This window comes from Mollisia scopiformis (genome assembly GCF_001500285.1).
Source record: "Mollisia scopiformis unplaced genomic scaffold LY89scaffold_3, whole genome shotgun sequence".
Classification (NCBI taxonomy): domain Eukaryota; kingdom Fungi; phylum Ascomycota; class Leotiomycetes; order Helotiales; family Mollisiaceae; genus Mollisia; species Mollisia scopiformis.
Genome location: NW_017263583.1, coordinates 1,290,516 through 1,306,627, shown reverse-complemented (window position 1 = coordinate 1,306,627; position 16,112 = coordinate 1,290,516). Strand labels below are relative to the sequence as shown.

The 16,112-nt window shown below is 46.7% G+C and overlaps 5 protein-coding genes across 5 annotated transcripts; 4 read left to right on the top strand and 1 right to left on the bottom strand.

Moving 5' to 3' along the window:
- Window positions 1-210: 210 nt before the first annotated feature.
- Window positions 211-1,396, bottom strand: LY89DRAFT_575803 (HisG-domain-containing protein; the record flags this gene model as incomplete). Its single annotated transcript, XM_018208809.1, has 4 exons — window positions 211-446; window positions 499-639; window positions 688-1,254; window positions 1,306-1,396. The coding sequence occupies 4 exons, from the start codon at window positions 1,394-1,396 to the stop codon at window positions 211-213; spliced, it is 1,035 nt and encodes a 344-aa protein (XP_018077051.1).
- Window positions 1,397-1,944: 548 nt separating this feature from the next.
- Window positions 1,945-2,603, top strand: LY89DRAFT_636915 (ribosomal protein S28e; the record flags this gene model as incomplete). The annotated part of the gene is made up of 2 exons (XM_018211508.1): window positions 1,945-2,005; window positions 2,077-2,603. The coding sequence occupies 2 exons, from the start codon at window positions 1,945-1,947 to the stop codon at window positions 2,226-2,228; spliced, it is 213 nt and encodes a 70-aa protein (XP_018077050.1). The 3' UTR covers window positions 2,229-2,603.
- A 456-nt stretch (window positions 2,604-3,059) lies between these two features.
- Window positions 3,060-3,988, top strand: LY89DRAFT_680811 (uncharacterized protein). The gene is made up of 2 exons (XM_018214142.1): window positions 3,060-3,872; window positions 3,927-3,988. The coding sequence occupies exon 1, from the start codon at window positions 3,098-3,100 to the stop codon at window positions 3,629-3,631; it is 534 nt and encodes a 177-aa protein (XP_018077049.1). The 5' UTR covers window positions 3,060-3,097; the 3' UTR covers window positions 3,632-3,872; window positions 3,927-3,988.
- Window positions 3,989-5,417: 1,429 nt separating this feature from the next.
- On the top strand, window positions 5,418-6,629 carry LY89DRAFT_307774 (uncharacterized protein). The gene is made up of 2 exons (XM_018206610.1): window positions 5,418-6,032; window positions 6,089-6,629. Exons 1-2 carry the CDS (start codon window positions 5,590-5,592, stop codon window positions 6,414-6,416), a joined length of 771 nt encoding a protein of 256 aa, XP_018077048.1. The 5' UTR covers window positions 5,418-5,589; the 3' UTR covers window positions 6,417-6,629.
- A 760-nt stretch (window positions 6,630-7,389) lies between these two features.
- On the top strand, window positions 7,390-11,367 carry LY89DRAFT_307866 (uncharacterized protein). Its single transcript, XM_018206611.1, has one exon. The coding sequence runs from the start codon at window positions 7,700-7,702 to the stop codon at window positions 11,015-11,017; it is 3,318 nt and encodes a 1,105-aa protein (XP_018077047.1). The 5' UTR covers window positions 7,390-7,699; the 3' UTR covers window positions 11,018-11,367.
- Window positions 11,368-16,112: the final 4,745 nt, after the last annotated feature.

Sequence of the window (16,112 nt, the reverse complement as noted above, 5' to 3'; positions counted from 1 at the left end):
AGCAGGCTTCGAGGTTACTATATTAGACTACAACTATGTCGGACATTTTGGTGGCGGATCCCTCTCACAAGGCTGATCTCGGTACCTGAACGTTCAGCCGAGCATTCTAAGTGAGGCTGCTAAAAGCTTCGACTTATTTGTTTTCATTTTGTCTATCCGTTAAGTATCGCCAAGAAAAGAAGTCAGATCTATGTGGGTATTAACAACTTCTTATCCTGTTCTTGTGTTTGCAATGTCTAGAACCAGGATATCCTGAGCTCCAACTTCCGTCAATTCATCCATCACCGTCGCAATTTTTTTCTTCTCCACCATTGAACTAACAGCAACCCAGCCCTCTTCTTCAAGGGCGTTGATTGTGGGTGCTCGCTTGCCCGGGGTAATCTTGGCTGCTGCCGGCAAGCTTTCTCTCCGAACATTGTACTGGCAAAGGACGTACTTTTGAGCGGCTATTCAGGTTAACAATGTCTTCGAGTAACAGAGACAATCAATCAGACTTACTTATGACACCGCGGATCCTGGAGGCGATGAGATTGACAATGGCCGGATTTGAGGGGTTCTTCGACCTAATAAGCACGGCGGAACTTGATACAACAGTATCAATGGCTTTCAAGCCAGCGGCCTTCATTGTCTCTCCTGACTCTGAAGACTGTTAGCAATTTAACAACGAACAATTCAACAGAAACTCACCAACTAGATCCACGATCCCGTCAGCCACACCTAAGGCACATGCTGCTTCGACACTTCCGCTCAATTCGATGATTTTGGTCCTCAACTTCTTTGCGGGCTTCTCTCCATTGCTCTCACTAATATCTACATCCCGTTCCAATGCTGCAAAGTACTCCTCTGCGAGGTGCACAAAGCTCGTGCCAATATTCTTTCCGATCAAATCTGAAGGTTTGACGTATTGTCCTTTCTCTGGTACTTGGACTTGCAGTTTGCAAGAGCCAAATCCTAAATCCATAACCTCCTCACAACCCTGAACATTGTCTTGCTCGACTGGTGTTGACTGGCCAGACTCTGCTCGCTCTCTCCTCATAGCTTCAACACTAGCTGCATGTTCGGCCACAGTATCTTGACCAGTAATACCAAGACTGACTCGTCCTTCACCAACAAACGTAGGAATATCTGCCGCAGGGAGGAAAACGAGAGCAATAGGTAAATTCTTGACCAAAGCAATGTCGAGGCGTGATTCTCTTCGAAATTGTATGTCTGCACCTTGCAAAAGATCAAGTGCTGCTTGTAATAGCCGTCCCTCTGCGTCCCCGACTCAGCGTATGCTCTCGCGTAATTCGCATGTTGACTCACTCTTGGGTACAGCGAACAGTAACCTTCCCTCTAAACTTGAAGGATTATTAGCAAAAGATTCATGAAGATCGCCATCGTAGTAGAGAGGCATCTTGAACTTTCTTACTGATTCACGAGGTCCATTGCTGTAAGATTTGGGGGAAAGCCTCCCTTCTATGCACAATACACCAAGTCCGATCGCGGGGTAGCAATGTCACCTGCAATAACGTTGCAGGAAAGGATTTTATGCAGGAGAAAGAGAGCGGATAAGAAGTGATGCAGTATCACGTCCAATATCGAATGAGAGTGAGACACGGGCACGAGTTGTGGCTTCTCAATGTGTGATTGCTGTAATTGCACTCAATTGTCCGCAAGGCGTGCCCCACGTTCGATAATTTTCGTAGCGCGTCATGCGAGAGAAGCAAGCCAAGCCAAACTAAGTCTAGCGAAATACCATGAATCAAGCCTAAGGCAGCAATCATCACATGAGTAAAACTTCTCGCTTGTCATTGATTGCCGCACACGAATTTCTAGAAAAAAGTATCCAAGACGACACAAGTCAAGTACAAATCGCAACCTTCGACTCCACGCGCATTCAATAAGTCAGTAATTACGACCGAAATTACAAAGACAGTTCGCTGATCAGTTCAGATCGCCAATATGGAATCCTCAAAGGTCCCCGTCAAGCTTGTGAAGGTCACCCGTGTCTTGGGCCGTACCGGTATGCAAATCCGATTGCGATGAAGAGGTCGAAGTCGCGGAAACATAAGGCAGGATTCTGATGGATTATAGGTTCCCGAGGAGGTGTTACTCAAGTCAGAGTCGAGTTCATGGACGATACTACCCGAAGCATCATCCGCAACGTCAAGGGCCCAGGTACGAATACATTACACACCTTTCTTTACAGCAGTCAAAGGATTGGAAGAATGGAGACCGCAGATTGAAGGGCATGACTGGAACAGAGAAGAAGCTAACATTCAAACCCCCTAGTCCGCGAAGACGACATTCTCTGCCTGCTCGAGTCTGAACGTGAAGCTAGAAGATTGAGATAGGTGCTGCTTCTTGGGAGTCGGGAAAATGGGTTTTCGTTAATGCAAGCATTTGCTGCGGGGCTGGTTGTACCACGAGATATTTGATGAAGGAGCTAAGGCACATCGTCACAATACAAAGCTCTTTCCAACATGGATGATTTGCACAGCAAGAATGGCATATTGAATCGAGACTCTTGGCTTGGACATTGTGATTGAGACTTCGAATTGTTGGGGTTCTCGCTACCAGGGCGAAATCTATTTTGAGTACATGATGGACGGAATGCATACATCAAGAACTCATGCCTGGTCGCGAATACATTTCTCTATTGCCAAATCCGACGCACCGCCATATACCGAGGCTTCATCAGCACAACGATACGAATTCGAGACAGCGGCTGGCGGAAAACTCTATTACAGCATCTAGAGTCCAAGTGGAACCTCCAGCTATATCATGATATCAATGGTTGTGGTTTTCTAGATTCAAGTGAAATCTACCATAAGGCTGATTTGCCAGTCCCATATCTGACCTCTTCCCATGTACTTTCTCCAGCTCTGCGCATCGAATGCCCGTGAGAGGACAAAAGAGTGTTTCTGTTAGTGAAGCGAACTTCTCTATCTCATTACGGCTAGGGACATCTGCGACTTGTACGTCGAGCTCAATTCTGACTTGATGACTTGAATTCTATGCCTGTAAATGTATGAAAAACGATAGCCGCTTTGTTTCGTATCAAATGTGGTTCTCATTCTCCGTTTCTGCCAACCAACAAATGGACCACTTCCCAATGTCAAATATCCTGAGATTCTGTGGGACTTACAAGCGCGGTCAGTATCATATCCAAGAACCCAAAAGAGGGCGCTCCTCAAAAAGTGCTCCAATTACACCCTGCTGGACGATACCCTATGGTACAGAAAAGGGAGCCGCTTGCTACGCTGCATCGTGGAAGCACAGGTCTCAGGTTCTCTTTCACGCACACGACGAATGTGGACACTTCGCGGTGGCAATCACAACGAAGCGCCTAGGCGAATACTTGACAAAGTCCCCCAACCCTGCTTCAAAATCTCCGCATCCTTCTCCTTCACCAGCCTTATCGCATTTTCATGACGCCTCGCGGACATTTCCTTCATATTCCTCACAGAAAACCCAGGAAACAAGTCAGGCAGTGAATTCATTATCGCCTACCTCGTTCATGACTCTCACTCCTCGAAACACCCATCAGCTCACTTCGTACAGTAACCTCATACTTGATAAGCGTATTCATCATCGAGTTATAACCATCATTCACACTCAATTCGTCTCAGAATATGACAGGAGATAAAACTTCTGGCTCAGGACAAGCATTTGTGGGCTCATCAGCAGAACATGGTAGGGACATCTTACCTCGGTTAGTAGTGCCCAAATACTTACTCAAACTCGATCTCGTGAACTGAATCCTGCCTCTATTGTGTTTATTGCGAATGCGGAACCCCGGACCTCGCAGCTTAGGGAATTCTAGACTGGTAAAGCGTATCTGTGGTATGTTCTACGGCAGCTTTGCTTCTATAATGTTTTTCTTCATGCTGTTGGAGGTCTAGTTAGTACAGCGAAGGGCTATTAGTAGGCTATGGACGGACATTCTGTTATCGGATTGCGACTTGTTCTTTCAGGGCAGGAATTACCTGGATATCTAGTGGATTGAACTTCTGAACATCAGATAATGCTTACATTGAAAACGTACCAAGTCTGAAGACACTACAAAGTCCGACTCTTTGCCGTACATTACTACAAGTTAAGTAAGGTGCAATTGTCCGACAGTTCTCTAGCACAAGTGCAGTGCTACCAGAAAAAGCAAGCAGTAGCCACAGGTTACTTTTTGTCTATGTGGCTTAACACTAATGTCCTTTTGGACAATGCTAATCGAAGTCGCCGAGACATAGGTTCATTATATGAAAGCTGGAGGCACAGATCCGGGCGTCCGGAGCGAGTGCGGCGTCATATTGTCCAGCTGGATTCCCGAGCATTCACCAGTTGGCATTCAGCGACAGACCAAAAATGTGTGAAGAGTCCGGCTCAATAAGAGTATTTAGGACGCTCCCGAATGTTCCAAGATTCAACAGAATGCGGACTTCCACGTGACATCGACTGGTGCTCAGCAAACATACTCCGTACTGGGCACGGAGAAGAGCTGCAGCCCGTCTCTTATTAACGTATTACACTACAATCAACTTGATCTGAGGCCTTCAGCATTGTTTCATAAACAATCCAATAAATGATCCAAATGAATAATGAAACGAATTTCCGGCTAAAATTAAGCAACCCTTTAGAGGGACACTTGTACCTGACATTCGAACCCTTATTTGCGGGGGAGGGTCTGGATGTTTAGGGCTTCAACGAACATTCAGAGAACAGATCTTCAGGGGGTGAAGAAGTGTAAAAGAACAAAAGCAGAAAGGAGTGCAGGAAATGCCCATCTCATGGTCAGGAGCACACATATTTGACATCATAATATATATCGCACCAATTATAGGAGTGTGTTCGCATGGTGGAGGCTAATTCAAGATAAAGTGTTGGCCCAATGACAGGGATTATTACGGAAGAAGCAAGGTTTCCGCCCTTCCCTTCCCCTTCCCACCGTGGCTGCCATCATCTCAGCATCTCGTCCAACACCACTTTATCACCACGCCATTCCGCCAGACAGTCCTTCACTTCTCACCACTTCATTCGTTCTCACGCTCGTTACCTGCTGATCTGGTTTCTGTCGAACATACATAAGGCGGAGGAGCATAAAGGAGGAGAATTTCTACGATCAAGGTTATTCGAGATCGCCCGCTGCCGAGATTGGGGAAACAGAGAAGGCATCCCTGGTCTTAACAAGGCTTATTTTCGAGCACACGATCGATCGACCACTGGAAACGGAACGGAGACGCGAATTGTGTTGGTGCAGATGACTTGAGAAGGAGAAATTCTGGACATTCTGTACTTCCAACAAAACGCGGTTGAATCTCGAAGAACAACACGGACAATAGGAATCGGTCGAGATTGGGGTCTTCGGCCATACTTGGGAGAATTTGTCCGACAGCAAATATTTCACGAAACGGCTTTCAGACAGAAAACAATCGCTTACCTTCGAGAGACACAGGACGCGACAATTCCCAAGGAGGTGTGATATTGCGATTTAACACAAGGGCAGATCAGAGACATTGAAGGACTCAGAGTAATAAGGCCTCACTTCAGCATAACGCGACTTCGATCTCATCCGCAGTTCCTTCATCAGCAAAACAACAAACTGCCATCACGATGCGGCCATCTATAGCAGCGGTTCTTTCCGTCCTTTCAACCCTTCAATTCACAAATGCGCAAACAGCTAATGGAGTCATCGTTCCTTTCTCAACACTTCCTGCTTGTGCGGCGCTGTGCGGACCACTATTCGATGTTCAAGGCAAATGCTCCCCTCCGGCAAGTGCAACAGTCGACGACAGCTGTTTCTGTAGCGATTCTCGACTTACACCTTTCACAACTGGTACAGCCGGAGTAAGTCAGGTCTGCGGTAGTGCAAGTTGTTCAGCAACTTCGGATCTACAAGCCATAGAGACGTGGTATACATCGTTCTGTGCTTCAAACAACGCAGTCACTGCTGCAACAACGACGGCTTCAAGTACCGGTTCAACTGCTACGAGCACATCCACATCCAATACCAATGGCTCGTCGAGCAGCAGCAGTAGTAGTGCCAACAAGTCTTGGTAAGCCAAGTTTTTCATCATGCAAATTGATCAATGCTAATCCGTTTAATTTATAGGCTCTCCACCCATTATAAATGGGTTATTATGCTTGTTGTTATGTTTGTCGTTATTGTCGGGACCTGGGTTGCAGCTTGCCTCTTTCGACGCAGGTATCTTCGCAGGAAGGAGAAAGAAATCGAGATGCTCCCACCTGTGGCTCTTGGGCCTCATCAATTACAAGCCATGACTGGTGGCTACCGGTACGGAGACGGAGTGCTAGATGCGAATAGAGGAGGTCACGCTGGTGGACATCATAAAGAGATGGCAGCGGCAGAGGCTACAGCAGCTAACGGTGCGAAACGGCAAAGCAGAGGCCTGACGAAGAAGAGAGACAGACTATCGTGAGCCTAATTTTTTTATCTGTGTCCTAGCATGGCGTTCATTGGGGCTGGCGTCAACGAGGTTCATGCAGATATGGGCTTTTTGGGAGATTTCTGGTGTTAATAGGCTGGTGGGTTATGCGGTTTGAGTTGAAATGCTCAGGAATGAGTCGCATCAGAAATCTCATAAATATTGTAATGTTGTACATTCAGCCCTAGCGCAGTAAGAAGTGTCAGAGAGGCACCAGCGAGAAGGAATAGGCTCAGGCAATTCAATACCTTGTTTTGGAAGATTGCTTCGTTAGTATTCACTGCCAGCCTTGATTTGCTCCTTCCCATATTGTCAAGCGACAAGTCCTTTGTACTTATTTTCTCTGACCTCGACTTGAGTCGTCAACATAAAAGCAACGTCCGCAACCTGCTTCTTACCCTTGCCGGCTACTCAAGAACATGTTCCTGGCCAGCCCTTCCGCACCTTCAAAAGTCATCTTCCCAATCACAACCGCCATTGTCCTTCTCTGCCTTATCTTCACAAGCCTCTTACCAACTTCATACGTTTGTATCTTCTGCATTACAATTAAGCTCTCCTTCTTTGCCTACTTTCTCCTCTTTCACCTCAGCATTACCTACGGTTCCTACTCAGCTAAGCTGTACTGGGGCTGGGCAGGTGGTGAGAGCAACGTCTGAAGTGATTCCCGACGTCTGCTCGTCTCCTCAACTTCTACTTGATCGCCTCCGACAAGACACTCGGCGCTCTTGGCTGGAAATAGGTGGATAGATCCTATTCACCTGTTCCAAGCACCTGTTCTGGCTCGAAAAGGCAAGAACTCTTTCGATTGAGCCGTGGTGGTGAACTTTACTCTGCTTCGCAACTACTCTTCCACTTTTACCTTCTCGTCAAAGCCTAACCTTCTCAACAATCTTTACCAACATCTTCCTACATCAACCTTGACTTCTTTCTTCATCCTTCTATCAATACCCTTGGCCTTTTGCACCTCAACCGGCGTTCAAGTAACGCTCAAGGACAACGTTACTTTGGACTTGAGGAGAAACGGCTTCATTCTCAAGTCAGAAGATATCCGCTTTTGGGGGAGTCTTTGGCGTTACTTTTCACCGGTCGAACGGAAATCGTCTTCAATATCACCTTTCTATTTACCTTCGGCGATAGAATTCCAGACTATCACGGAATGGTTTGAACGTTTACTTCAGTTTTCGATACTGCTTCAAGTTACCTCCAATTCGACGCACCTTACGAGAAATCAAAACTGCCAGGCAAGCTTCCGGCTTGGGCAGACGAATGAACAGCAGATGATGTCAACCCAAGCTGCCTTGGCATCCAGCAACAACATTTCGACCATCTCGAGCGATCCCTCTCAAGCAATGTCCCTCACAAATGCATCACTTGGCCGGCATGGCAATATGTTGTCCTCGAATGACGCACAACCATATCAGGCTCTAGACAAAGAGATCCAACATATGACAACCACACACCAAGATGAGGTGATGGAGTTGAAGATCCGAGTTGCCGTTCTAGAGAATGAGCTCAAGCACGCTAAGAAAAAGAAGGAGGATGGGCTCCAGACTTTGCGAGTCGTTGTTGAGTCACTGACTCGCAATACTACTTCTGTTCCATCCTTAGCGAGTCCTTCTGGTCTTGGTCTACCTCAAACACAGCAACATCAGTTGAGTTGCGAAGATCATGTCTCTCAGAAGAAACAATTCGAGGCTGAGATCAACAGATTGAGGAGGGAGAATCGTTATCTCCGCGAACGCTCAAGAAGCGAAGATATTGAGCAAATTGATAGCTCCAGCAGGAGCATTCAAGAGCCAAAGCCTATCTTAGAGCTTCCAGAGCATCACAATCCCCAACCTCGTTCTGGACACGAGTTCAGTGCAGCAAGCAATGGAGACAAAGGCAAAGAGAAGATGGTGGACCTCGCCACTTCCAAGGTTGAGTCTCGAGGATTGGATAACATCCCCACCGGTCCGAAGTTTCACTACAAGGCCCCTGAAGTGCCAACCGCATCGATGTTGATTGGTAGCTGGGGCCAAGAACAAAGTTTTGACGAGGGTTTACCGACCATTCCAAACTCCCCCGTACTTACAGCTATGAAGCCGGTTATGAAGAGCTTCGATGTCGGTCTGAACAGCTTGGAGGACAATCTCAGCGATGATGGACCTCCTCAATTTGATCCTTCTGAGAAACTTCTAGACGGTTCGGGATTTCCTGCCGCACTTGAGGCTGTCCCCTCGACTCAAAAGGACGTCAAAGAATACCCCGAGCTTGATAAAGGAATAGATGAGCAATTGGCCGATGAAGAAGTTGCTATCCTGAACTTCAAAGGCCCCGCTCCCAATGTCTTGAAGACCGGGTTTCAAGTTGGCGGGAACAAGCGCGGAGAGGACTACGATCCTATGACTCGTCTCGAAGCTCCCCGAACATATATTCGCTCGCAATGTCTATGGCGTGATCCAGGCTCTTCTAGCGATAGCTACGAGAATATTCGCATGGGGCCAAGAACAGCGTTCGAGATTCCAAAGGACAGATCCTTTGATGGCAACCTCTGGGACTCAGTTGAGGAACGCGAGGTGGCCATTCGCGCCAATGCACAGTTATCAAGGTCGAACTTTGGCAGAGGAGAGCGTGCCTTTCCAGATCTCTTCCGGTATGGCATTCAATACAGACCAGATGAAGGAGACAGTAACTACTTGCGAACAGTTCATCTCAGCAATCTCCCATCAGAAACTGATCTCCGCGAAGTTCTTGCTCGTGTGAGAGGAGGAGATATCCTAGGAGCTACGCTGCTGAATACTACGAAACTCACCGGTGGTCTGACTGCTCGAGTCGTCTTCATCATGGAAGCCTCTGCAGAAGATTATGTCTTGTACGCCGCGGATCATCCTATTACATTCGGCGAGGACAAGCAAGTGGCTACTGTTACGCTGATCAACACGCCGACGTTTCCACTTAACCCAAGCCGAAGGGCGAGTATTCGAGAACGAGAGCACAGTCGTTGTATCGCCATTCCAGAATTCCCCGAGAATATCTCGCTTCGAGGACTGGAGCGTACTCTAGCTTGTGGCAGTGGATATCGAGCAGAAAGTCTTGTTGAATTCTGGATCGATGAGTCTGCAACTCTCCATCTAGAGTTCAGTAGCGTGGATATTGCTGGCTCAGCATATGGTATTCTGACCAGCAGACGAATCTACGGAAATTGCCCGCCAGTATTCGAGCAGGATCCATGTGCTGGTCCTGTTGAAGAGTTGGAGCAGCATGTCCCGCCAAGACCTCCCATGCTCCCTCGTCATCGACAAGCAGATTCCGTCAACGAGTCCTTTGAATTATCCAAGCACGATGAAAGTGGAGTTTCTACCGTCAGACATGCCGAGAACATGCAACGACGAAGACTCGCTGCTCTGGACAATCAGAAGGTTGAGATCCCTTCGTTCAGCGGTGCGGGAATCAAGTCATCTTCGTGGGCTGACGAAGTGATCGACGAGGCAGAAGATGACGATGGTGGTAACACTTCGCCATCCAGAGAAGAGTCATTGCCAACTGCTACACCACCTAATGAAGCTCAGGATAAACCCATTGATAAAGAAGATGCTATCAATGAGCACGTCAACATTCTCGCTACCGAAAGCGTCAATAAGTTGATGGCTGACGACAATACCAAGCTTTCAGAGGAACAGAAGCGACCCATTGGCCTTGCTGGCAGCAAGTACGCAAGCTTCGTGCCAGAATTCGAAGACCATGGCGAGAGACCAAGATTGGGAGGAGGACGGAGTTTTCTTGAGAGTGCTAGCAATGTACTGGATGCATCCACAACCAAGACCGCCAATCCAACAGCCCAAAAGACTGGCATGGACCTCCATATAGCTGAGGAACTAGCTCGTGATGCTGAAGCCCAGAGCGAGAACGCTTTCAACACCTTCACGCGCCAAACCAGTTCCGAGAATCTCGCCGTCCAAACCCCTCATCTGGATCCCCATCAAGTCTTCCGCTCCACTCAAGACACATTGGCCGTCAGCGATTACAAGCTCTCTCGATCTCCACCAAGAGTCAATCTACAGGAGTTAATTGCTTCGTCCGATTCTTCAAACTCAAGATCCTCATCACCTGCCGCAACCCAACTTGGACCATTCCATATCTCGTTCCTCGATGTCAATACCCCCACCTCATCATCAAATGACGGAGACAAGACTGCCAAGCCAACTACCGCAATCCGTGTCACCCAGAGCGAGAACGAGAATGCTTCATCTGAGCGAAGACAATACCCCGTCCACCACAGTCCGAATAATCCCGTTCCGCGTCAAGTCGAGTTCTCAGACGATCTACAAGATAGAAAGAATGCCAGCTTCGAGATCCCGCCGATGGAGGAGATGCATTCCGTGTTGTTTGAGCGGAGAAAGAGGTTGGGCTTGAGCTTCGAGGGTATGAAGCGTAAGCGAGAGCAGGATGTCGATGAGGAGAACTTGACGATCACTACGGACGATCTTCTGAATGGTGCGGAGAGTACTAGGAAGTTGTTGGATGGTGAGGAGAAGGATGGGTTCGTTGAAGGGGAGGAGGAGAAGGGTGCGGTTGTCAATCCGGATGAGATTTCTCTGGATGATGAGGAGTGACTTCTTTTTCCGTCGACAAAAGACACCCTTTTACGTTCAGCAGAAAGAACTCTAGTATGAAGCAGCACGATCTTACTCATACATAATACGTCCCAGGTCGGATAGCTATTTTTCAAAAGCATTATAGAGCGGAAATTCAGCAGCACTTGCGTTATCTTAATGAAATTAGCATACTTAGATATCCACGAATCTCAATGTCATTAAACAACCTCTTCCATGATCGTGGCTCTACATTCTATATCCCCTCTCCTGCTTCTTAAGTACTCATCCCTGAAGTGAAATAGAAAGGAGAGAAACACGTGACGATCTAGAAAGGGGAACCGAGATTCAAAAGGGGGCATTCATTGGATAAGCTGCCGAGATGGTGAGTTTTGTTGCACGTCGCAAAGGGCCGTCTGAATGTCTGAATGCACGGGCCCTCCGTCGGACTTTGATAGATAGAGTATCTCGTCGATTGCATGTATCGCTGGTTGTTGGTCTTGGGGATTGTTCCTGGTGATTGTGGGGATCTCCTCACTCCAAAATGCTGTTATACCGACCAGTCTTGAGGAGATCGTATTTTTCTGTATTACTGCTTCTCGATACTGTAGTCAGATATTTGCGCGATGAGCGCCCTGGGCGTTGTCTGCGCTGTCTGCGCTGTATGCGCAAAATGCGGGTGAGGGCATCTTGCTTTGCGGTCTCGCCCTTCGCCCTTAAAAATGGGCGAAAGTTGACAGATTGGGCCACTGGTTTCAAAAAGTAGCTTACTTGAGCATTTACCTAAGATCAACACCAATTTGCACGATCATCATCGCGCCCTCTCGCCCTACTTCGTCGCCCTCTCTCGCCCTCTTCTTCGCCCTCCTGCGAGCGACTTGCAACAAAAGCCCTCTCTGAACCTATGAACGCGAAGCAGGCAGTTCGCCCTCCTGCCTGCGACGTGCAACCAAATGTGGTGCGTGCAGAAAAGGGCGAGGAAGGGCGAAATGGGGGCAGGATAGAGCGAATGAGGGACAGACAACGCACGAATTGAGGGCGAAAGAGGGCGAGGAGGTGGCGGGAAAGGAGGGCGAAAAGGGCGACGATTTATGCGACTTGCAACAAAATATGCGGGTGCAGGGATGTTTAGGGTTGGGGGCTGAAAACTTGGAAGGGGATGAGGCTGAGGGATTGGATCATACTTTGGTCTCCGGCGTATTAATTGTAAAAACTGTTCTAGCACATTCCACGCTAGCAGGGGGTATCCACCAATAATAATAAGGCTTCCCAATGCTGCTTTTGCTTGCTTTCTCTCCTGGAAGCTCTTCAACTCTCTCATTATGGCTACTATTCACCAGATACCTGTTCCCAAGCAACCTAAACAACCAGATCTTACTCGCAATCAGAGACTGCGCATTCAGACCTTATTTTTTGATGCCAACTTCACTAGAGATCAGATTTGCCTGCAAACAGGGGCACACATATAAACAGGTCTGCTATGCTATTCAGCACCGCCTTACTCCTCAAAAACATCAGGCTGGCAAGAGAGTCTTACTTAGCACCCCTCAAAGAAAGAAGCTAATTGAATGGGTGTCATCATCTGCAGAGAACAGGCAAACTCCATGGTCTGAAATCCCTAGAATCCTTGGCTGGGACTGCGGTGAGAAGGCCATAAGAACTGCATTCAAGAGAGAAGGGTATAAGAGATGCATTGCAAGGAGGAAACCAGCCCTATCTGAAGAGAATAGGAGGAAGAGGCTTGAGTGGGCACAAGAGCATGTAGAGTGGACAGAGGAGCAATAAAATGAAATCTTATGGAGTGATGAAACATGGGCATAGCCTGGGGGACATACTCGCACCTGGATCACTCGTAAGGTTGGGGAAACATATCATAAGGACTGTGTGCAGTCACGCTATCAGATGAAGATTGGATGGATGTTCTGGGGTTCAATCAGTGGGAAGTATGGACGACATAAAGGGCTCTTTTGGGAGAAGGATTGGGAGACCATTAATGAGGGGTCTTATTGTGGGATCATTGTGCCTGTGGTGGATGAAATTTTGCAGCAATACCCAGAGTTGCAGTTCCAGCAAGACAATGCTAAAGGGCATGCTTCTGCTTTCACTAAGTCTGTACTCAGAGCTGCAGAGTTGAGGGTGATTGAGTGGCCTCCATGCTCCCCAGACCTCAGCCCTATTGAAAACCTCTGGGATGACATGAAGGATTATATCCAAGAGCACTACCCTGAAGTGCATAGAAGCTATAAGAGATTAAGGCAAGCAGTGCAGGAAGCTTGGAAATCCATCACTCATGAGAGAATTAGAGAGCGTGTACATAGCATGAGAGAGAGATGCCAGGCAGTTATTGATGCTGATGGCTGGCACACCAAATATTAAAGCAGCATGCAACAAGTGGGCCCTTGTTTTTACAATTAATACCCCGGCGACGAAGTATGCATCGCGCTGGGCTTTGTCACGGCCCGATCCAACAAAGTATAGGCTCGGTAAGCAGGAGGCTAATTATATACCAATCATGCAAAGTAGATGACGGCCCGGATCTGCATGACGAGCAGGTATCTTAGTGCCTGCCCTGATCAAGATAAAGAGCCAGTGAAGGAGATGGGATCAACCTTGTCGATTTTTAGCTCCAATACTGTTGAAAAAGATCGTGGAGGAACGACACACAAGCTCGAATGTTCTGAAGAATACAAAATGGGCCTTGTACGAGAATGTGGAGTATGATATCATGGTTGCAGAAGTGTGTAGATCAGTCAAGGAGCTGGTAGAACTACGAAGTACGCATATTCCTTACAATACAGGAAGGCTTGGTAGACATTGTGCACGAGTGAGGCACAGCAGGTGAAGGAAAACGAGGATTTGATGCTGTTACAAGACAGTTCCAGGAATACCAATTCCATCCATTTGAAGACCGCAGGCGAAGGGCTTATATCTCGCCGGTCGAACATCTAGTCAGAGACTTCCGACTTGTTGAAAGTCGATTCTGCGAAGCTAAGGTCATTGCTGGGAAAGAGAATGAATGGTCCAGGTAGAGAGAGTCCAGGCTCCATGTGTGCATCCTTCAAAAATTCCTGCCTTATTCCATCCCAGACATTCAAATTCAAAATGCCAACCTTCGCCCTCCCACTCTCTTTCTTAATCACAATAGTACACGCATAATTACACTCTTCCCGCGTCCGATTTTTTAACCTTTTTACTCGAAAACGCAAACATCCCGCACTTATTTCACCCGAAAACTCCTTTTTCGAAGCCTCTGATAATGAAGACGATAGAATAGTACCTGCGAGTATAAATTTATTGAGTTTGACACTTGCAGAGATTACCTAATATAAATTAGTGGGGCTAAAGTTAAATAAAGAGATACCTGCTATAAAGGGATTTTTATATAAAAGTTTGTTGCAAAAATATGATTTGAAGCCGGGGATTATTGTAAAATATAAGAAGGATAGGAAAGGGAAAGGAAAGGCGATAGAAGAGAGTGAGGAACGGGATGTGGATAGTTAAAAGGAAGAGGAGGTTGAGGAGCTAAGGAAAGGTATTGATTGAGGTTTACAGTTAAGGGTCCAGCATTTTGGTTTTTTGACGACAATTTTACAACAGTATCTACTAGAAGGTGATATCGAGCAGGCGAAACTGTTGAATGATCACTCATTGTGCAGTCATCATAGACTATTATGGTTGAGCATATGTTGAGGAATGGAAGAATCATTACTCTTAGTTAGTGTAGCACTAGTCCAAGGGTATGATCTAATGCATGATGCAACGACTTATTGACTGATGACACTTGTCATCAGCTAGTGGGTTCGAGCATTATATATAGCATGAGGACAACCCTGTAGTTTTTAGAAATTAAGTCAGTTATCACACGCGAATATCAACAGAAACGAGCGTGGGTTATGTTTATAAGGGGGCAATTTGGGGGCAAGGGTGTTGATTTGAGGCAAAGTGGTTACTGGGCAATTGGAGCCGAATTGTTGATGAGGAGTTTGGACAAGCCAGGCAAAAAGCCTAGCTATGATTCTAATAGTGAAGATGATGACCAGGAATTTGTGGATGGGGATGAAGAGGGAAATGGGTGGAGGTGGGTAACAAAAAAGGGGTTGGAAAAAACCAAGGATTATTACGAGAGATTGATTTTACAACATCCGTATAAGAGACATTTTTATAGAAATATAAATGCGTTAGATTTCTAGTTTACTATAATAAAATATAAAATTCATAGTATCCAGGTAGAGTAAAAAGGAAGCTTGCGTAAACTCGAGAAAGAGGAGGATGAGGATGATGGTGGAAAAAGGAGTGGAAGTAAAATCGAGGCTAATATAGAAGATAAAAAAAAAAGGCGATGCTGCAAATAGTGGTTTTGTTGTAGATTAACAAAAAAAGAATTTAAGGAAAAAAAGAAGAGTAAATCGAAGGTGGATTTAAAGAGAGGAGATTCGTTGAATTACTTTAGTTACCACAAAGAAAATCGCGGCCCGACTTAATAGATTTATAGGAACACCACCTTTCTCGGACAGTCACAGTTTATTGCGATTGAAAGCCATACTTGTGCTTTATATTGGAAATTTCAGTGTGCCAGCAAGATTAGTTGACGAATAAATGGATATATAAGCTTGAAAGGCGATCTGACTCGGAAAGTTGGTACGGGACAATTGGGCGGTCTTTATAGTTTCTCTGGATCCTCAAACGTCAAGGATTACGAGCCTGCCTGGTAAGATGCCGGCGAGACTCAACAGCCCGGCTCTCAAACCGTCTTCTTAGAGACGGAAATGGTAGACTTATGCAAGTTCAGTGAGACATATGTCGCAACTCGGGTAGGTAAGAAGTCCATTTCGTATTCCATACCTGGACGCACTTTTTCTAAGTCTCCGATCAGCTCTCGTTTTCCCGAATAGGAAAACGATACTAGATTGAATAACTTGTGGTCGAAACAAGCGAGAAACATTGGAAATGCCAGGCTCACCTCAACATAGAGCAACACTCACGTCCTGACATGCTCCAGGATATCCATGACGAAGGAAACGCGCAGAATGAATGGAAGTACGTCACGTGCCGGTCGCCGAGGGATTGGGAGGGGTGGAAGGTCCACGATTCCCATGTATTAAGGTCCCCAATCCAT

Excerpts from the sequence above, each read along its gene's own strand:
- LY89DRAFT_307774 (XM_018206610.1), top strand. The coding sequence starts at position 5,590 with ATGCGGCCATCTATAGCAGCGGTTCTTTCCGTCCTTTCAACCCTTCAA. Across the intron at positions 6,033-6,088 it reads AGTAGTGCCAACAAGTCTTG|GCTCTCCACCCATTATAAAT; the intron begins GTAAGCCAAGTT and ends TTTAATTTATAG.
- LY89DRAFT_680811 (XM_018214142.1), top strand. The coding sequence starts at position 3,098 with ATGTCAAATATCCTGAGATTCTGTGGGACTTACAAGCGCGGTCAGTAT.
- LY89DRAFT_307866 (XM_018206611.1), top strand. The coding sequence starts at position 7,700 with ATGATGTCAACCCAAGCTGCCTTGGCATCCAGCAACAACATTTCGACC.